Here is a 21,830-nt window from a genome sequence, read left to right as displayed (position 1 = left end):
CTCCACTCTGCAGCTTCTGTGGTGTTGACATCACCATCCACCACATCCTTACCGATTACCATGGATACACGACACACCGAGCCACCTGCCAGCTAGACACTAGCTAAGCGACAATCTTATCACCCGAAAAACTGCATTAAAAAGCAATGCGACGAGTGTAGTCTCAGAGACCCAAAGCCTCTATAAATAAACGAAAAAATGGTTCGAATATTTGCTCATTTGAAAATGGTGAAAAGTTCACTGAGAAACCCTGTATAAACAATGCACAGCGGATTGCCTTCATTGCAAACTAGAACATATTGCCTTTGATTTTGTAAAATGTTCATCAATTAAGTTTTATAAAAAGTTATTAATTTAAAAGCAAAAAACATTTTTTAAATTTAATGACACACTAATTTGACTCCTCAAGTGTCATTAGTTTGGGTAATGAGTGTAGCGTGCACAGCGTCCTGCCTGCAGCTGATTTTGTTTAGTTCTTCGTGTCATAAGCTGCTGTACTGCAACAACACACAAAACACGATTCGTGACCGGCATTTGATGTCGTTTCTTCGCATTTCCGCTATCGTAATTTTTAACTTGGCAAGCTTAGTTGGTTTTCAATGAATCGTTACTTAATCAATCTTTCCTACATCGGCACACGGTTTCGGTAGGTACCGCAACGAAATCATCGCACATAACATGAACTTATTTTTACGTTTGTTCACAGTGGCATTCAGCGGAAAATCGACAAAACCGTCGGCCAGTTTAAGGATCCACATACCGTGCAAGGAGTCATCGAGGAAGCTCTGCTGAAGCTGCGACCAGTTAATGAGCCCCTATTGAAACTCTCCAGTCGGTAAGTGAGGTTCATCAGTTGTTCACTAAAACTTTACACTTATACCGTACAGCACAGATACTGGCGTCCATGCGCTGCACAACACTGTCCATGTAGATTTGGAACGCCCGAATGGAAAACCGTACACTGTGGATCGTATTACACAGACACTTAACCGTGCGTTCGAGCGAGATGGTCAATCGCTCCGTATCATTAGCACCGTACACGTCCCGCTTACCTTCCACGCACGATTATGTGCCAAATCGCGCACCTATTTGTATCGGTTGGCGGTGTTGAAGAGAGAGTACTCCTGTGATCCTTCTCGACTGCATCATCCACACACACGCTTCATTCCTATAGAGGAACACGATCGTTGCTACTTTTTAGGGTAAATGCGACCCGTGTGCTTGGGGGTTATGGTTCCGTTCAATGCTAACTAGATTTTTTACCACGTTGCATTTACACAACAGACATTCGCGGTTCGATATCGAAACATTCGCCACGGTTGCTCGGATGTTCGAGGGAAAGCATGATTTTCGAACGTTCATGTCCGTTGCTAAGGGTAATCCCCGGCAACAGGAAGCGATGCATTCGTTAAGACATATTGATGAGATTACGGTGGAGCGAGGACAAACCATGACGGCGGCATTTAATAGGGAAAGAACAGAACAGTTTTATGAATTTTGGGACGTACGGATACGGGGACGATCGTTTCTATATCGTCAGGTGAGACAACAACAAAAAGCGTTGGTGTAGGGCTGAAACTGCATTACGAATTAGGTTTTAGGAAATGCATCCTACGAACGCAAAGAAGACATCTCTCTTACATTTTTTTCGTACTTCCCGATCTGTTTTAAGGTACGTCGCATGGTAGGTGCGTGGGTCGCTGCAGCTGAAGGGCGGATCAACGAACGCGACATCTATCGAATGCTTACCGTGCCGTCCCAAAATTCCTGGTGCACCAACGTGTTCGTAGCGCCCGCTTACGCTCTCTATCTTTGCCACGTAGAGTACGATCCGCTGGATTTGGTCTTTTCGAGTGCAGCTACCGAAAGTGACGATGGCCAGCTTTCTCGAGCAATTGCGCAATCGCAAGACAGAGTTGCAGCGTACGGAAACTACAGTCACGTACATGGACGGTAGTCGTAAAATTTTCCGTAATAACGTCGAATTCGATGCACCACCACGGTTGGGTTTCATTGTAGATAATAGCCCAGATCAGGTGCCGGCCTGCATTGTGGCCCAATTTCTTTACCTCGGATCACAGGACTGTGTGCGGCAGGAAGTGCTGGAGAAGTATGGTATCACGCATGTACTCAGCGTTGGCATCGAAACACCACCAATCGTGGAATACGACGACGATGGCGAGCGTATTATAGAGACGATGTTTGTGGAATGTTTAGACATTCCTGAGACTAACCTGGCGGAAGTTTTGGTAAAAACGAACGAATTCATCGACAAATGCCGAACGCGTGGTGGGCGTGTGTTGGTGCATTGCAATGCGGGAGTGTCGAGGTCAACGTCGGTAGTAGCGGGTTATCTGATGCAGCGCTGCGATCAATCCTTCATGCAGGCGTTCGGGATGATCAAAAGCAAACGACCATGTGTGCAACCGAATGCTGGCTTTATTAAACAACTTAAGCAATTGCAATCGTAGTAGGAACGTGGCGTAATCGTTTCGCCATCGGTAGTAATACCATTTACGTTTTAGAAAGTAGCGGAAACTGGGGCAAGTATGACATAGGGGCAGGTGAGTCACCTAGTATTTTTTCAGTAAAAGTCCAATTAGACAATCAAGTAAATTGTTCACAGCTGTGACTAGATATAGTACACCAAATTTCATAAAATAATAGTAAATTTTTCTCACGTTCATCATCTTTTCTCTACTGATCAACAAAATTGAGTATAATATTATAATATTTCAGCCAGTAAAAGTAAACTGACAAAAACAAAACAAAAAACAAAAAAAAAACTGTGAATTACATAACAAAACATGATACAAAAAGAAGTCGAATCAGGCAGCTAAAAAAAAATTTTTTTCTCAAAAACAATTCAAATTTAAAAATAAAGTTACTTTTGGGGAAAAAGAGCTATCACTGTTTGGGGCAAGAGCGCCACAAACTTTTTGCTCATTTCAATTAAAGCTATAAAAAAACGAAAAAAAGGTTGTTTACAAACACAGAAATGAGATCTCAATTCTGGATTGATATCAACATCCCGATCGATCGAACCTGAGCTTAAATCCCAGGTATAGGTTAAAAAAGGGGTGACTAAGGGCTAGAATGGAATCGGCAGTAAGATCCGTGACCGAAAGGATCACCGTTTTCGAATACGAAGTTTCACGATAACACGTGAAATGTTAGCCAGTTATTAGCTACGTTCTGGACGTTATGAAATTATTTTTAAAACTCAAAATAGAAAGAAACGGTGAATCAAAATTACTCATAGCCTATATTAAAAATACGATGATTTTATCCAGATGGCTGTCTAGCCCCTGTAGATTTTGCACCCCCCCCCCCCCCCCCCCCCCCCAGAAGCGAAAAATAAGCGTTAGCAAGTTTAAATAAATTGCTTAGCATGGCACACTTGCCCCAATTTCCGCTAAAATGTGTGTTAGTTCCAAGTTAAAAATGCGGCGACCATTTAACTTAAGCTAGGTAGTAATAGTTCCCGGTAATGCGCGGGAAAACTGTTGGAACCAAATACATTTGTTAATCTTCACAAACAAATACTAATATGAGTTCCTTTTCATGAGAACTATTGTCGGTTGGCAAAATTGCACGGTTACATCCGTGTTTCAGCGTCTCTTGGTTTAGGAGTAGTTTGCGCGCACAGACCATTTGTATGCGGACGGTCCAATTATTCCATAAGAGTAAATAGAACTATGCATATACTTTTATATCACTTTAGAATGCGTTAGTACGCGCAGAACCCGGAGTCTTATCGATCCTTCCGTTTCTTTTGCTATTTCTACGCACAATAAGTTGCCTTGAACCAGGTTTCGCATGAAGGACATTCTCTTTTTCTCTGCAGCGAGATGATAATGTAATTATAGCACAAGCAAATTGTCATCTGCATCGCTTTCTTCCTCATCACTATCAGTAGCGGAATACTGCAGCTGATGGGTAAGATCGACCACCATTAGGTGACTTACATGATCATGTGAGCTGCTTCTTGTAGTAGAGCTTCCAGTGGTTGAATCTGCTCCATCACCGGGAGCATTGGAATTATTTTCACTCTCCACCCCATCATCACCACCTTCCTCTTCCACCTCATGCGCCGGTTCATTGGTTACGATCGATTCGCTCTCCTCCCGCACATTTACCGTACCAGCGGTGTATGTGGAAGCGGAGGACGTGGAAGCACCTTCATTGAGATTCATTTCACCCATAGCGGACGAAAGTTCGTTCATGTCGTTCGTGGCCGATGACGATGAGTTGGTGTCACCGACGGTCTCGAGCCGCAGGCCAGCTACGCCCTTCTTCGGTATGCTTACCAGATCACGCTTGATGCGCCGTATGCGTGAATAATCGTTCTGCCGTATCTGACACTTGTGCTCGAACGAGACGATGTACACGAAACCAGCCACCAAAATTTTGCAGCTTTTGTCGCCTCGCAGGTAAGCTTCCTCCAGCTCTTGGCTGGTACGTTCATCGTACTGCCACCAACCGTGACCACCCTCGTAGTACCAGCGATACTCGTTACCGTCTGAAACGGTGGCGGTAGCTGCGCGAACGATCTCCTCCACACCGTTCACCAGTTGCGGGTGGTCCAGATAGGTTAGTGGTATCTCACAACGGCACATAGCGCAGCGGAGATTTTTGAATGCAACACCCTAGAAAGAAAACCCCGAAAGGGACAAGAATTAACAGTGTGGACTTTGATAGTGCTAACGTGGTGTTCGTCTCTACCTTTACACAAAGGAAGCAAAAAATGTGACCACAGGGCAACCGGACGGGATGGACACACGTCTGTAGGCAGACGGGACACTCGAGCTTGGATTCTGTTGTGTAGAATTTGGTATAGAAATAAAAAGGGTTTCAGTTTCAGCATTGAAAAAATGAAAAGCTTGCTACTTTGCAGCTCTAGAGCATACTTACCAGATGATGTTGCTTCCGGTTTCTTTGGAATTTCTTCCCTGTCGCCATCTTCGGATCGGGCACTGGTAGGAGTGGATGTGTTGGACTCGATCGATTCAGCCATCTCCGAATCCGTTCGTAAGACGATTCGCGCTTCAAATGAACGACGAGCGATGTACAAAATGTGTGCCCTCCAGGCAGGCTAGAATCCACCAACGATTTGTAAACAATTTCTTTTGCTAGTGCACGGAACCATCAACGACGTACACAATGCGATGTATCGAAACGAAAAGAGAGAGAGATAGAGAGAGGGAGCAATACAACGCCGAACAGATGGATTTGACATTTCGAAGGTAGCAGAGCGAATCGAGTTTGAAATTAGCTCGATTTCGTCGACAAACAATGTCGACTTTCAAAAGAGACAGTAATTTCGGTTATTATTCCGCGCATCGTTAATAACCCGAAAAAATGAATAAAAAGCACACAGACGGGCCCATTTCGTTGTTCGGCAACGTTCGTTTTTTCCTGTTTCCTTTTTGTTTTTCATTTTATAATAAAGTCAAATACATTTGATGTATTTTTACGTGTTTTACATTACGTTTTCCACAGCACTGCGCGCATTCTTCACTGTCTCCATGATTTTTTACTTCAAAACTGTAGTTTTGTTTTTAAGAAGTTAGTGTCCCACACAATTTCATACACACAGACACACTCCCACGTGCACATACATTCGTGTGCGGTCACAATCTTTGTGATTGGGGATTTTTTACGGGAGGGCATTCGCAGTACTGAGAAGGTGTCAATTACTTTGAATTCTTAAGGTTAGTGTTTGCTAGCGATCATCTTCCTTGCCTTCCCTTTGCATAGACGGCCTCCTTTTTTTTTGAAAACCATGAACCTTGTTGTGTTTTTTTCTTCCCACCATAATTCCCATGACAAAAAAAAAACAAAACTTTTAACAAATCTGGCGGCTTCGGCGGTCAAGCGGGCGTCCTTACTTTCTCTTAGCGTATTACGGAGATGTGCCACCAATCAGTTGATTTTGCTGAATTTCCTGTTGGGCTTGTATTTTCGGACAGCTGCTGGACCGTATTTATATTAATAAATTACAGTAAAGTATCATTAGTATAAGTAGTTAAAGGTATAATTTAGCAAATCTTAACGCAACCTATCTCGCCACGCGCTACTATATATCTTGCCGGCCGCTTTGCTTTGCCATTTTCGTGTTTGCTCTTCCGTTGTTAGTAATATAATAGCAGCAAATGGTTGGTTCTGTTAATTTCATTTTTTAGTCTGTTTTTTTGCCCATAACACACGCACACACACACACACACGCACACGCTTTACCTAATATTTTCCCACTGAAGGTGGAGCAAAAGTTTCATTTTCATTTGCCCTAATCGTTTGCATCCTTTTTTTCCATTCTCACTCGGTGTAATATAAGCTGTGTTTGTTTGTTTGTGTGTGTGTGTGTGTGTGTGTGTGTGTGTGTGTGTGGTTTTAGAAGTTCCTAACAACAATCACCTTTCCCACTTATTAAAGAAGTTTGTAAGTGTATATATATATATGGATGTATATTTAATATTTGTTTCACATCAGTGTGTTTCTCTGCCATGTGCTGGTGTGTGAGTGTGTGCACCTGTGTGCATTATGTAATTGATAATTGTTTAGTAAAAAAACTTTTTACTCCCCCCTCGAATGCGGATGAGTCATGAGACAAGTTTGTTAGTATTACCTAAGCTTCTCTCACTGAGTGTTACATTTTCCTTTTAGCGACATATGGCCCAAAGATTGGATTTAACTTGCTTTTAAACTTAAACACGGGCATCTGTGGGAGTGTGACACCGGTTCCATATTATTCCTAGTTCATAGATTGTTTGTTTTTTTGTATCTTTTTTCCTTGATAATTTCTAATTCATTGCATCTATATAGCTTTCTTGCTCGTTTCTGCTATTTCTACCTTTTTATTTTTGCTGGGATAGCGCCTTACTATACGGTAGGAGCATCAATCCAGCACTCGTACAGCTCTTTTATAGGTTTGGATTGTGATTGGCGCACCAAACGAATTTATGAAAAAGGAAATCAACAATTCGATCCTCTCCGTTTGCATCACAATATGTGTACGTCTTCCTATTTATACGCGGCACTAAAAATATATGAAAAAACACACTGAAAGATCCTGTAAGCGATAGAATAACGCTTTTGATTAGCATATCTGATACTCTATAAACGGTGAACGGGAGTCTTCTGGTATGATTAGCGTGATTCATGACGCATCCAGCAGAAGAAAAACGAAATAAGCAAAACCATTGTTTACTCCATTCTTTCCACGAGTGGCGTTTAATATTCTCGTATTCACAATTCACGCACGACCAAGAGTCGCATTTTTGTGTTATTTTTTTAAACTCTTTTCTTATCGTTTACGCTTTCTTCCAAACGGTGGTGTCCAAAATCTTAAGGCGAAGCAACAACAATGCACAGCGGTAAAATTTGGTATGATTTTTGTTTCCTTCCTAATGGCTTTACTGTTTTTTTGTGGAGGGGAGCGGGAGGGTAGGGAGATACGTATAGCCGAGCGACGATATAAATGAACGCATCCGGGTCATTACAGAGCTTTGAGCTAGTTCGTTTAGTAAGTTATGCTTTCGACGCCGACCTCCTTTGCACGATACAAAATAGCAACAACATAAGGACCTGTAATCTCTGTTATTCTTGGCGCATAGTTCCAAAAGTATTCGAGTCATAAGATGCGAAAACAATAAACGAAAAATAGTAATGAAAAATTAACCTGTTACAGCAATGTAAATGAAGCATGTGTCCTGTTGCTGCTGATGAAGCTCTCTCTTTCTCTTCTCTGTACGGCGCGTTACTAATAGATAAACGCAATGCATCTGATGAGGAGAGATTTAAGAGGATGGTGTCGGTGGTGATGAGACTGAATCGACAGCATTCACAACAGGTTCACCATCGTCGTCTGTTACCGCGTTGCAGCAGGAGGCGGGAGGAGGAGGTGTTGTAGGAGTCGATTCGGTCGTATTATCCTTCTCACCGACAACAGCATCGTCCTGTGACGCTGTACAGTTGTTCGAATCTGGTTCGCTTGTAAAATCGTCATTATCGTGTTCGGATATAATTGGCGGCGGATCGGAGGCCGAGGACGTCCGGTGCTTCGAGTGTCGCAGCTGCTGCAGGTAATGGCGCTGGGTCGGTTTATGTAGCGCCAGCTGCGATAGGGCCTCTTCGATCGAGAACCACTGCCGTTTGCGGCCGATCGTCTTTGAATCTTCCCACTCGTCTAGCTCTTGAGTGACGACCATTACGAACACCTCTGTGCGGTGCATGTGTTCAGTATTCTGTAAGACGGTTGTAGAATAAAAATGGTGATTATTTTTTGCATATTGGTAATAACAGTTTTTAGTACTTGTGCTCCGAAACGAAATGTGGAATGTGTTTGAAATTAAAATATTGATGGACGATTTTTTAAAGCATATGGCGAAACAATTGCGATTTTTTCTTCAAACCTTTCTACCAAATAAGTCCAAAAAAGCTGATCCAAAATTAGTTCACGTGGCACCAATAAAATCTTCACGGGGGTTTTTCCATCTTTTCTACGATGTTAACTAAAGATAATTATTCTAGAAACAGGCTGTGGAACACGCTATTGGATTCCCAATTACTGTTGGTGCTGCTGAAACTTATCCGGCGTTCAGCCTCTTTTATGCCTCGGAAATTAATCCTATATAGTCACGTTTCCTTAATGTTGTTCATCCGCGGCTCAAATTCTTACGCAGCAAGCCACTTCTGTTTCTTTTGTTATTTGTCAATCGACGGACAAATGTGCCCTCTCGAAAACATGTCACAATCAAATTCTTAACAAAAACATGAAACAAGAATATATACATACAAGACGTCGTTGGACAGAGTTCGACGCCTCAACGATAATACGATCGATGAAGTCTGGTACTGAAATCTCCGGCTCGTACGCACCGCTGACGGTGTTGAAAACACGGCACATACTTTCCGAGTCGGCTAGCATTCCACGAGCACATTGTGATTTGCCTGACAAGTACAAGTTAATTGCCGAGAGGAGCCTTGGACAACCTTGCTTGAGAAATCCGCTCTTCTAGGGAAGGCAGACCAAGCAGCAAAATACATTTTGGTCCGATATTCCAGCCTTGGATTCCATCATCGAACCGCAAAATGCGTGAATTTGCGCTGGATTGTCTCTAGATGAATCTGAAGCCTACGGCATTTGGCCACCATACGATGTTCCTTGATGCATATTGCAGACCAATCCAAGCACTCTACTGCTGCTAGACTCAACGTGTTCTAGCAGATCCTTAATGGAGAGCCTCGTGTCCAGCAAGACGCCAAGATCCTTTACGAAGATTAACCCGTCCAGCACATAGTCCTGCTCCAGGTGACTGGAGTGTTGAGTGGTTAAAAGTGATCGTCACATCAGTGATCGGCATCATTGAAGGTATAGCAGGAAAAGTAAAGGGCCAAAGCTGCTGCCCTGTTGGACGCCAAAGGATACGCGTATAGGCCTTGACGTGTCCTATCTTTCTATCTACAAGAACTCCAGTTCGAAAGATCTACAGTTAAAGCTATGTTTTTGAAAGCAGTTGGGTGTGGTACAACTCTTTGTAACAAATGACTATAGGACATCGATCAAATCTAACCGCAGTGTACGTTTAAACTATGTAGAAAAAATATAAAAATTTAGAACTGCTCTTTTTCGATCACTTAGTAAGCGATCTTTAGGTTTGGCAGGCATCAGGGTTGCCAGCAGTAACCGCTAGATCACTGAACCATTAAATTAGGATTTAGAGACGTGAACTTGTGACCTTGCTGTTATCGGAATGCGTGAGTAAGATGCTACTATAGCTTCACAATGTTTTAGTGGCTTACAGACTTATGCGTTCTGCCTATGATAGGCCTATGGCTATGCCAATCACATCATCTAAATGCTGACAATGAAATGTAGTATTGGCAAAAAAGGGGGTTTTCCTGGGAGCCAGTGCCAAATCTCTACGGTACGATGCACCAAAGAGGCGCTATAATCCCCTGGAACCAGAGAGGACAACAACATCAGATACCTGGCAGCTAAATCATCCTTAACCCGAGCCCAGGGATAAGGTGCACTTTAACTAAGGGAGAAGGAAATGTATAACCTCCAGCATATAATATAATTTGTTTGGATTGTATATTGTATTATTGTAGGATATAAGATTAGATTTTGAGTTATACTACTTGGCCGTTCTTCAGTAAATTAAAAACGAAGTTAGTTTGGGCATAGTTAGTGAGAAGGTGTGCAAAGATATAGATGAGCTGAGAAAATCGTCCTTAAACTTCAAGAATTGTTCGATCGTAAGCTATTCGGCACTTTCGTTTGTGGTGCTGTACATTAGGAATATTTTCAGCATTCATTTGTTACCTCAAACACGCCAAGACAGCGGCCCAGTTGACCCATTACACCAGCTTCTTCCAGCACCTCTCTTGTTGCGGTTAGTGAAGCTTCCTCTTCCGGTTCAACTCCACCGCCCGGTACAATCCATAGCTCCGGTCTTCTTGACGAGGTGACCAACAAAACCTGGTGGTATGCGGTAAAACGGTTAACACAGTGTTAATATTGGTACTAACAACCATCGATTGGGATGAAACATTCCATTTACTACATACTTCAGCTTCTGCCTCCGATCGTACGCAAATACAGGCGGCACGGCGACGGTATCCGTCCTTGTCGTAGATTCGTATCGAGTTTGGCTTTTCCTTCACCATTTTTCCAGTGTATGGAGGAACAGTAAAACCAAGTCAAATACGTGTTCCCTGGATATGGTAGTTGATATTCCTGCAAGAAAAAGAATAGCATTAACAACTTAATGAAATGAATCATTGCATTTTAATAACTTCTTTACATCATTAACATCGTAGAGTGTACTTTTAAGCAGTATATAATGTCTTTCCAAAAGAAACCCAGAAGTCGATGACTAAATAATATTCCACAACAACAGCCAGCTGCAAAAGATTGGCTTGCAGCACCATGGACAACGACGACGATCGGGTTTATGTACGAGAAATTCCTCCCACTGATAAGCGACTGGTTCACGCGGCATTCGCCTTTAGATTACCCATCATTAAAAACGTCATATAAACAGTTGGCAAATAACATTGAGATCCTCTTCTGGCTACCGCTGCACATTTTGCAGCTCTACACACACGCTCTCACAATCAGACGGGTTCGTGAAAAACAAATCCGTACCACATATAAACAAGCGGATTTTTCAAATGGCGTAAAAGGCTTGCCAATGAAGAGAGTCAACATAAAATTTAATTTATGCTTCATTTATCGAGTGGGTGGGCAAGAAGCAAAGAAGGGAATCATCGTGCCGGGCGCGTGAAGTGTGTGTGTGTCTTCTTTACGCTCTATCCTAAATATAGCTCTCCTTTTAGTCAAACAGTCAGGGAAGAAAAAAATTGCAAAAAAAATCGTCCCGTCCCCCATTGAAGATGAACCCGGCTTTCCGTGTCGTTTATTTCATCGGGTCACACAACATCTTGGTACATAGCGTGTGCCTTCCCTCTAGCACCAAATTAAGCGTGTATAGAGAGCATGTGGGCCGCGCACACGTCCGTTAACACCACAAACTGACCCCTTTCTTCCATGCGCTGCTTTACTCTTCTTCTTGCTTTGGTCAGGTTCATCAGCCGCAGCTGGTAGCAGCAACGTTGTGTGCGTGTGTATGTTTTTTTTCTCTTGTGGGAATGATAATAATCGAAACAAAAATCAAATCCGTCAAAGTGAAGGAGGTTGCTTGTGGTACCGCCGGCCGAAGGCGTAACAGGTGTCCCGGGTGGTCCGCTTGATACTGTCGCCGCAGTGGGAAGGAGATTTTCAAAACCGCCTGGTAATATTGAGGAGGGAGGGTTGGCATATTGTTCTATACGGCACATTGTGTGTTTGTGTGTCGGAGTGCGCGCACTGAGGCAAATGAAGAACCCATACATAAGTGGGGCATAGTTATCTCTGCCGGTGCTTGGACACGCGTGCGGGCTTAGACAACTTCAATGGAAATGGTGTGGACCTGTTTACGCGTAAAAAACATATGATATTTGGCCTGCTATGTTGCTACCAGTCGGCAGACATTGCGCGACGTGCACGTTGAAATTGAGTATCCTTATCCGCGTCGCCGCTTGCTATGTTGACATTGAATTTATCGGTCGAAGCAACATTCGTCACCAAGAGTGAGAGAGAGAGAGGGAGTCACAATGTTTGAGCAGTTAAATCTTATCGCGGTCGAACCAAGTGGTTTTGGGGGTGAATTTTTGCTGTACGCGGAAAAGAGTTTAGTTCAGCGTTGTTGTAAAAAGGGCAGCAGCACTATTACCTTCCCTATACCGTTGACGCGTTTCGCGCGATGCGATGGTGGGTGTGGAGATGCAGTAAACACACCAATCTGCGAGATGATGATGTCAGATGGTCAGAGGAACAACAGCAGGACGTTGGTTTTTCTCTCTTTCGTTTTTTTCTCTTGCAGACGGTGTGTTCTTTTACCGCTGCGCCACACGGGGGTGTTTGCTTGCTCCTCCCTCCTGTTTAGGGCAGTGAGCGTTTGATTCCTATACTTTACACTCCGTTGCACCTACACTTTACACACAATCAGCTTTTTAACGTACACCTACAAATACACATACACATTTATATACACACTCACACATACGGGAGCCAAAACACAGCCAGAATGGTACGCCTGACACAAAACCACTAGATAGAGAGGCACACGACGATTGCAAACGAGCAACTTTTCACATCACCTGCATACACACACGCACACATACATGCTCATTCCCACTTACATGGACGCACATACACACGTACACCGGACACACTCTGTTTGCGCTTTGATTCGTCCTGTCCCGGTCGACTTGTGGTGGAAGTTTCCCGTCAACGTCTTCGTCTTTTCGTTTTCCCTCGTCGCAGATTCTTTTTCCGTGCGTATCGTCCGTCGTCGTCTTCGTCTTCCTCTTGCGCGGTTGTAGGCAACAGCTAACTCACTCGACTATCCCGGTTCACCTTTCGAATTCTCAGGCGCTAACAGGAGCCGAGTAAAGTTGAACTAGCTGAGGTCGGCGCAGAAAATAGCATGAATGCTACGATTGTGCACGGTATTCATCGCTCCCATCCTGCCCGGTGTGTGACTCAGCGCTCATCCGACGACGGATGCCGACACGGTTTTATATTACGCACAGTATAGGGCACCGCAGGAAGTATCGTATCGACTTCCGGATGTTTTTGCTCTCTACACGGACTTGCCGCACCTCATCACAACGAACACTGTACACTGCAGCTTGACGGAGGCGTTCGTTATGTTTCGATAATGATGCGTGGAGGAGACTGTGTCAATTCACAGTGGTTTTGGGGGTGGAAGCGTACGAGTCACGTCGGACAATGTGGAATCAGATTTTACAACTTTTGTGATGCAAATTTGAGCACAGCCGGTCCGCGGCGACACAAGGAAACAAAAAGTGCACTGAAAGTTCGATTATCCGGGATTGAAAACTGACAAAGCACGGTAATTCGGAGTGCACGGACTATCCGTACTGCCAGATACGTTTATGGAGTTCGGTGTTGAGTTAGGTAAAATGGCTAGAGGTCGCTACGGTACAACATTTTTAAATTTAAATTACATACATAGCGGGTAAATAACAAACGCAGGCAAAGAGAAGTAATATTTGTATTTCTTCTGTTATGAAGCGGTCTTGCGAAAGAAACGCAAAATTCAATAAATTTTTTTAAAACTTTGGTAAGCACGAAAAATTTTTTGTCTAATATTTAAAAAATTTAAAGTAAATAATGAAAAAATCCTCGACATAGCTCATCATAGAAGTCATCATAGCTTAAGATTTAAAACTTGCTGTGAGATTTTCCTTTGCCCTTTGGTCGAAAAGAAAAAAATATGCGTTCCAAACTTTTTTGCCAGGTGTTTTTCGATTCTTAGTATAATAACGATGTCCATAAGATATGCAAGCAAAATATTCAAAATTTAAAGTTGTGATTGAATAATGGTGTACTATTTTTAAACGCCAATCCTCTAGAGAAGCATTAAAAACAGTATTCTTTTCACAGCCATCGTACGTTCTTCTATTATCCTGACCTTTCTGGCACCAAAGCATGAAAGTCTTTACTCTACTTCAATTTGGGATTATTTTATATTGATTATGGGTTAAGTTAAGGGGAGCTATTTTCGTTGCAAACCAGCTCATCGGTACCTCTAGACTTAAAGTTGCTGCAAAACAGTACATAAAAATACTTATGAAATTGTGTACTATATCTCTAAAACAATCCTTCATTGACAGGTAAAAAGTTAAATTAACATGACAAATAATTCAAGAATGAATCGCTATGAATCACAATTCTAATGAATCTGGCCGCTTATCTACTTATTACTTATTTAATTAGTTCAGAAAAGTGTGTGTGTGTGCGCGTGTGTTTAAAAAAAAATTGTATGCACTACACCAACACACCTCCTTAAATGTGATGATAGGTGCAGCAAACAGGTCTTTCTCTGAATGATCTGAATAGTAAAAGATTTAAAAATCACAATTCTATCATTGATCATTCTCAGTTCCAACAACCCCTTTACGCTCGGGCATTTATTTAGCTACCCACAATTAGATTCACTAATCGGCCAGGTTGAAGGCATATTACCACCTACAAAAGATAATAATCAGCAGCAGAAAGACGGTAAAATCATTTAATGAAGCATATAAAATAATGAATATTACATCATCGCTCCTAACATCACGAGTAAACAAAAACATTTACAAAACAAAAGACGAATACAATAGCTACCATGCGCCTCCATCGAATTTGCGCTCGGAAGCACGGAAGCAGTTTTGCGTTTCATAAATCCTCGTCTAACCATGAGGCCACTAATACTTGCCACGGTCATTGCCACCGCCATGCCGGTGTAAATTATCCCAAATGGTAACGGTGCTTGACGGCAGACTAGAACGGTAAGCACACCTTCTGTGGCCAGCCAGTGCACGCCACATTACGAGCATCTAGGATGCACATTTTGTCTTAAATGAGACATTTAAAATCAGCAATTTAACATGAATTATGTACAATTTCGGTCGCATATAATTAAGTGACATTAGAAGCTCATGAGGTTAGCTTATTTATTTACTAATTAAATCAAACACTCCTACTCGCCCCCGGGACGCTGTACTGTGGCCGACCGATCAGGGACTATCCTCCCACCCACCGAAACTGGCATTATTAAGCGTGACAGGTACGTTCTGAGCAGTTGTCCCAGAACGGCAGGGTAGTTGCATTCGATACATGTGCACGGTCTCCAGCTGCCCGATCGAGATACACGCAACGTCGAACGCCAGCATTAAGACTTCATGCAGCGACTTCACGCATGTTTACATAATTACGGGCATGTAAAGCGAGTGCACAAACGAGAGTCCTCTGCCCGGGGACTGCTCCCGTGGTTCAGTGGTTGGCGATGCGCTTTCGGGCGTGTTGGAGTGTTAATTATAAGTTTATCACCGGCAGATCCATCGACCGTTGCATATATTCGTACGAGTGGAAGGTGTGCGCATGCATAAATGTTGCTCCATGAGAGAAGCATCGCATGCTGTCCACTCTGGACAGCACCCTCGCCAGCGCAGATGATAAATTTGGTAGAAGATTCAGGTTGTGTCGTGGGTGCTTGAAAGCGATCTACTAGCAAGGGTGGTTTAATTGCAATGAAAATATGTTTACAAGTGCACCTATCAAACCGGTAACGACTATGACACGACGTACGACGCTGGACGCATTTCGTGCACCGCTAACGGTTCTGATCGTCGATGATCTACGTTAATTGCCTTCGAAAGTCATTAAATGTCAAATTTTGCAGCTACCACACACGACTCTTTTGACGCCAAGGTATGAGATGTTCGTTGTTGCCACCACTATGTGTCACACCGAAGCTGAATGACCTAAAAATGGGGAGGGGGGAGTGTCATTAGTGTTGACCATAATTGCTGTAGGCGTAAAGGTTTTATTTATTGTAAGCAATGTGTTATAGGGGAAAAAATGAAGAACGAATTTATGATCGAAAAATAATGTTTCGGGCAGGGAGGGAAATATATAAAGGAATAGAACAATTAGACACATCTTTGTTTTAATCGGTTGAACTTAAATGCTTGTTTTCTTTTTAATTTGTTTTATTCGTTCCGATGAATTAAGTTCCTGGTGTCTGAACTAAGCTCCTACCCGTTTTCTTAAGCTAAGTAAGTTAGTAAGTAAGGAGTAATTTATTAATAGTATTCAGCTAGTCACATTCATGAATATAATGCATGTTCAAAAGTAAGTGAAGCTAATTTGACCATCTTTTACGTAAATAATTGATTGCTGTGAGAGGAATGCAGCAGCATGTGGTTGGGCCGATAATGAGAAAAAAACTCTTTTTTTTATTCCAACGTCCAATAAGTTCTATTCCTCCACCGTGCAGCGTTGCTACGTCGTTCAGCTTCTTCACTTTGTACGTGATACGTATGTGCTCCATTCCCACGAAAACGATCGGTGACAACCCGATAGCAATCGCGTCGTGCCGAAGGGATCGGACGAATGGTCCCTGACTGCATTCGCATCGTGGGTGCAATTGCCTGCCCGTAACGTTTTGCTGTGAGTGAAGGATGCATGGAGCAAAGAATGGCGCGAATAAATCGTGTCGATGCTATTAATGGATGATGTGCAATGTGTCCGTTTGTTTGCCATCGACCCCCTCCGTCACTTGTCCCGCGGACCCACTGCGCCACGTCCTACGGTGCATGATGGTTCGTGTGCATCCCAGCCAGTTCGCATCGCATGGTCCGGTTTGCGTGTAGCGCAATTCGTCACCATCAGTTGGCATTCGCCACCCTGCTTTTGGGTGGTTTTGCCCTGCGGGGCCTGAGTATTGTTGCACGGCGATGATGGTCGTTTTTTTTACTATCGCTGTCTTGGGGTCTTTTTCCTATACTCAGCCTCTTCTTTCATTCACTGCCAGACGATCGAGCGCGACAGATCGGGCTCGTTGTGCAGGCGGTTTCATAAAGCATGGCCGTGGACGCTATGCTTACCGGCTTACGATTGGCACCTGCATATGCATTCTCACTCCTTTCGACTCCCTCCATCAGCACCACCTCCACGGTGCCGTGCTGCTGCACCTGTTGGTGGCGGGTTGATTTATGTTTATGGCATTTTAAGTGCTTATTTTTGTTACGATGCTAGCCCGCGAAGAAAGAAACGGTGACAAAAACAAAACTCCAAAACATCATCCCGACCATGGGCAAAGCGATCGTTTTTGAGGATCACGGTCGGTTTGCTTTACCAGAGGGCGAGACAGGTTCGATGGTGCTTTTCTTCTTCACTGGCTTATGCTGCGAATAGGTATCCTTGCTGTCTTTTGCACAAAACCCTGCAAATGCGAATGTGGGGGCGAGGATGATGCATTTGTCACCGTTATTGGATGTTGTCGGATGAATTTTATTGGCTGATGACATTGTGATGTCGCATAAAGCGTGCTGATATTAGCTAGAGAGTGGCTTTTAGCTCCAGTCTGTTGTTTTTTCTATACAGCAGACCATCTTTTAATGATGTTTGTGATGATATTTCGTTTATCCAGCAGAATAACTTATGCATTGAAGCATAGTAAGATTTTCGAGCAATTTCGTTCAATGATTCTGTGCTTTATCGATCAACTTTAACGCAACCAAGGACAACACATGCGAGAAATAGGAACATGTTAGGATAGAAATGCGGGACATTCTGACCTTCTGATTGGACGCCAATTCCAATACAGCAACTCTTCACCTCTGGGATTCAAATGTCTAAGAAGGAACGAGTTCAGGCCTTTCTGCTTTATTGTAGGACTCTTCAGATGCAAAAAAAAGGACAAGCAATCCCGTTGATTTATCACCAAGTAGCTTTTTCGTTGATTTATTTCAGAGATCAAAACATCGGTCAAAAAGGTGAAGAATATTTGGGACAAAATGCATATCGTTCTAATTAAGCACTCCTTGGCTAAGGCGAAGCAATTCTGAAGGTATGAGCGACATTTGAAAGCTCTCTAAACGGTCTTCAGCATGAAAAAACCTCTACCGAATGATCTTTTCCAATTATTATGTAGCCAAGACGGACTGATATGGTGATAGGTTTCAGGCAACGTTCAATCGATTGAGTTGTTTATAACATTTTTACTTCCATTATTTTCCAAAGGAATATTGTTTTGCAATTCATATATTAGTTAAAATTGGGTTTTCATTTTATATTTAAAGTTTTGGCTAAAGAGTAATAAAGGCCCTCAAGTTGTACGGGATTCTTATCATGCTTATCATGCTTATCATTCAAAAATCACGGTAGATTGTGACCGTTATGCGTAGGACATAAAAAATATGTTTAAATAAATCATTATTAATATGATGAAAGTTATTTGAAATGATTGTTTTGTGTCGCAAAAGCTAGCTTATGTATAAGATTCATTTAAGAAACGGTTTTACTTACTTATATAACCATTTAAAGTAGCCTGTTCATACTGAAGTTTAAATAATTCTATACTGACCTATATTTTCATGTCAAATGACTAATTTTAAGAAAAAAATTATTAACTAAACATGATTTAAGTAGAAAGTTTTTTTCTTGCTAAAAATTTATTAAAGCTAGTTAAAATTATATTTTCTCAACCGAGTATGCCCGGGATAAGGCAAAGAATAAGGAGGAATGCCTTATCAATATGATTATAAACATTTTCCAACACAAGCGGTGTTGACAATACGGCACTGGACCGTCATAGTTAATTATAAATAAAATAAATAAAATAAAATAATATTTTGACAATACGGCACTGGACCGTCATATTCAATTGTAATAAAATAATATTTTTTGGATTTTATAAACCAATAGTTTTAATATTTTCAATATGTCCCACTCAGTCATGTTCACAAACGACATGTGAGTACGTTGCGTTCAACTTGTGGGCCTATATTACTCTTTAGCCAAAGTTTTACATGAAGCCAATCATTCAAACATTAAAATTGTTAGAGAACAGTTGGACATGGAAAACTGGCTAAAGAGTAATAAAGATCCTCAAGTTGCACGCAGCAAACTCACATGCAAGCTCCACAGTCGTTTGTGAACATGGCTGAGTAGGACATATTGAAAATATTAAAACTATTGGTTTATAAATCCAAAACAATCTTATTTTAACTAGTTTTAATAAAGTTTTAGTAATTCAATCAACTTTCTACTCAAATCATGTTTAAATATTATTTTTTTCCGAACATTGAGCCATTTAAATTAAAAAATATGACTCACTATAGAATTATTTCAATTACAGTATGAACTGTCTGGTTTAAATCATGAAATAAGTTAGTGAAATGTTTTTTTTTTAAATAAGTCTTATACATAAGCTAGCTTTTGCGACACTTAACAATAATTTCAAATAACTTTCCTCATTTTAATAATGATTTATTTAAATAATATTTTTATGTCCTATGTATGATGATCACAATCTACCGTGATTTTTCACACAAGCTTGCATGAGATGAATCCCGTAGAAATTGAGGGCCTTTATTACTCTTTAGCCGGAAAACCTTTTGTTGGTTTTGCAAATTCAACATCAAATAAAACTCGTTGTGGTACAATGGAAAACTTTTTCATTCTCCTACGAAACCTCTCAAAACCATTAAGACTTTTTCCGTTAAGATTTCGTACCAAACGAAAAAATATACTATTCCGCACTTTAAAAAAAAATCCACCAGACGCCTCCATCGCAGATGACCGTAAAAGGCAAACGATCATACGATCGGACGAAGTGAAATGCACCGACCGATTCCAAGGCGACTCCTACGATTCTTCCCGATTAGTCACCGGCTGGCCTACAGGAAGAATAAAACTCATTCACCCAGCCAGGCTGTAGGATATGAAAGCCACTTTGGTGATTTCGGTGTGTGTTCGTCAACGTTCATTTGTGCATTTGTCGTCCACCCTACGACTTTGGATGAGATGGACGCCCTAGCGATTTCCGATTACGGTTCATGGTTTCACTGCTGTTGTCTTCATATTTGCCAAGGTGCTGGGGTGGCTAGGGAGTACTTTCAACACCTCCTCAATCCGGCGCAAGACTGTTGTCCATAAACATAAGCTCGTAAGCGCGAGTAGGAAAACAATAATAAATAACAAAAAATCCTTCAAGAACGTTTCGACTGCCAGCGAGGCTTCGTTTCTTCGAGTGTTGAGAAATCGAACAAATGGAACGCACTTTCGACGCAAAACAGTGCATCGAAAAGTGCATCAGAAGGTAGGACAAAATACATCGGGATAAACGAAATAATAAACCTTCGCAAGGGGCTACGGAGACCCCCAACTGTCTTCATACCGGGGATGAAAAACGCATTTGCCTCAACAGACAGACGCACACACACACACGAGCATAGTGACGTCCCGCCGGCGCAGGCGATACATTATTTATGTGCATTTTTCGTGCCGTTGATAAGAGTGTGGGAGCGCGAAACGAATGTACGCCACACCGTGGCACGGTCGCGATTCCGGTGGGATTTAGTGTGGGTCTCTTAGATTTGGTTTCGTTGAACTCCATTTTTTTCCATTTGTCACCCGCTCTTTACCGTTGTCCCTTTCCGTGCAATGTCACTTTTTGCAAGACTGGCTGTCTGACGGTTCGGCTACAGAAAGCAACATTACCGAGGAGTTTGTTTTTTTTTTTTTGCGGGAGTGAATTAAAAAATTGCACTCGACACAAAAAGCAGCATAATTCCAGAGTGTAATTTCTTGCAACGTGGCTGAAAGCTAAGCTGTGCTGGGCTATGGATGTATGCGGCTAGTGTTTGTACCAAGGAATGCAACAGGCGACTCTGCTGGAGGACAAAAAGGAATTTGTGGGATAGCGAGAATATGTTTTTTGTTTGTTTGTAACAGTTGTTTTGATCGTTCCACCATAATTGCCCATCGATTTGGATTCATTTGTGAGATGTTACTTATAGAACATGTTAAAAATTGTTGTTGAGCATTACATTTATAGAGGAATAATTGTTATTACATTATTTTATTAATTTTAATTATACTCCATTTCAGATATTTAGATTTAAGGCTTAGATTTTTCAACTCTCCAAACGACTAGTATACAATTTCCATATCAATTGCACCGGCTTCCGTAACTATTTTGGATGATGTTGCATCTATTTTTGCTGATTCGTTAAAGTATTGGGGGTTTCTATATCAGTGGTCGAGGATTTCATTAGCGCTGACTCTATCCTTTAAAGATGGTCTGCCACACGCTATCATTTGCATTTCCCTGTATTTTTTTTAATTTAAATCTCTGACGGTATTGCTCTATGGTTGGATGGCATATTAGCTGTTTGTTTTCCTAATATAATGTTCATACGTGTATAAAGCTGCATAATTGATTAAATTGGCCTCCGACAGTGACGAATCTTGCTGTGAGTAGGATTCTGGTCTAGTGTTGGCAGATTCGTGATTCGGAAGATTTGAATCGGATTGGATCCTATTTGAAGAATTCGATCCTATTTGGAATTCATTGGGAGACGATACTATTCCGTTTCTCTATTTTCCATGACATTAAAATTAAATATAGTAAACAGCTACTTTTCACTACAGTGAGAAGTAAGATTATGTTTGTTTTGTTATTTGTGTTGAATTAAGAAATGATTGGATCCTATCCGATCCAACTAGGATTCCTTCCGATAGAGATGCGATTGCGATTCTTTAGGTATTCGACAAGAACGACTGGGATGGAATAGTCTTGTTTTTTTTTTTTTTAATTAGATTTGGTTTATCTTCGAACTGCGGTATTTAATCGCGATCACGAGTAGGATTGATCGCGATTAATGTCATTAATTTGGATGGCCAATTTTGACTATTCTTG

At 41.8% G+C, this 21,830-nt stretch overlaps 3 protein-coding genes across 4 annotated transcripts in view; 1 reads left to right on the top strand and 2 right to left on the bottom strand.

Annotated features, from left to right (window-relative positions):
• The window catches only part of LOC126564342 (actin-binding protein IPP), a 389,363-nt gene that overhangs the window by 24,753 nt on the left and 342,780 nt on the right, over positions 1–21,830 (bottom strand). The window lies entirely within an intron of this gene.
• Positions 552–2,201, top strand: LOC126564967 (tRNA pseudouridine synthase-like 1). 2 transcript variants are annotated; one of them, XM_050222099.1, is made up of 5 exons: positions 552–646; positions 707–835; positions 888–1,202; positions 1,285–1,540; positions 1,673–2,201. In XM_050222099.1, exons 1-5 carry the CDS (start codon positions 600–602, stop codon positions 1,955–1,957), a joined length of 1,032 nt encoding a protein of 343 aa, XP_050078056.1. In that variant the 5' UTR covers positions 552–599; the 3' UTR covers positions 1,958–2,201. The 2 variants fall into 2 exon arrangements, with proteins under 2 accessions (XP_050078056.1, XP_050078057.1); XM_050222100.1 differs by lacking the exon at positions 888–1,202 and having other exon boundaries at positions 570–646.
• LOC126560622 (E3 ubiquitin-protein ligase RNF146-like) lies at positions 3,864–13,217 on the bottom strand. The gene is made up of 8 exons (XM_050216577.1): positions 12,950–13,217; positions 12,282–12,572; positions 10,576–10,744; positions 10,331–10,486; positions 7,803–8,246; positions 4,915–5,017; positions 4,726–4,838; positions 3,864–4,649 (listed from the first exon to the last, which is right to left on the bottom strand). The coding sequence occupies exons 3-8, from the start codon at positions 10,672–10,674 to the stop codon at positions 3,864–3,866; spliced, it is 1,701 nt and encodes a 566-aa protein (XP_050072534.1). The 5' UTR covers positions 10,675–10,744; positions 12,282–12,572; positions 12,950–13,217.

The sequence above is a fragment of the Anopheles maculipalpis genome, chromosome 3RL (assembly GCF_943734695.1).
Source record: "Anopheles maculipalpis chromosome 3RL, idAnoMacuDA_375_x, whole genome shotgun sequence".
Classification (NCBI taxonomy): Eukaryota; Metazoa; Arthropoda; class Insecta; order Diptera; family Culicidae; genus Anopheles; species Anopheles maculipalpis.
This window is presented reverse-complemented; position numbering and strand designations above follow the sequence as displayed.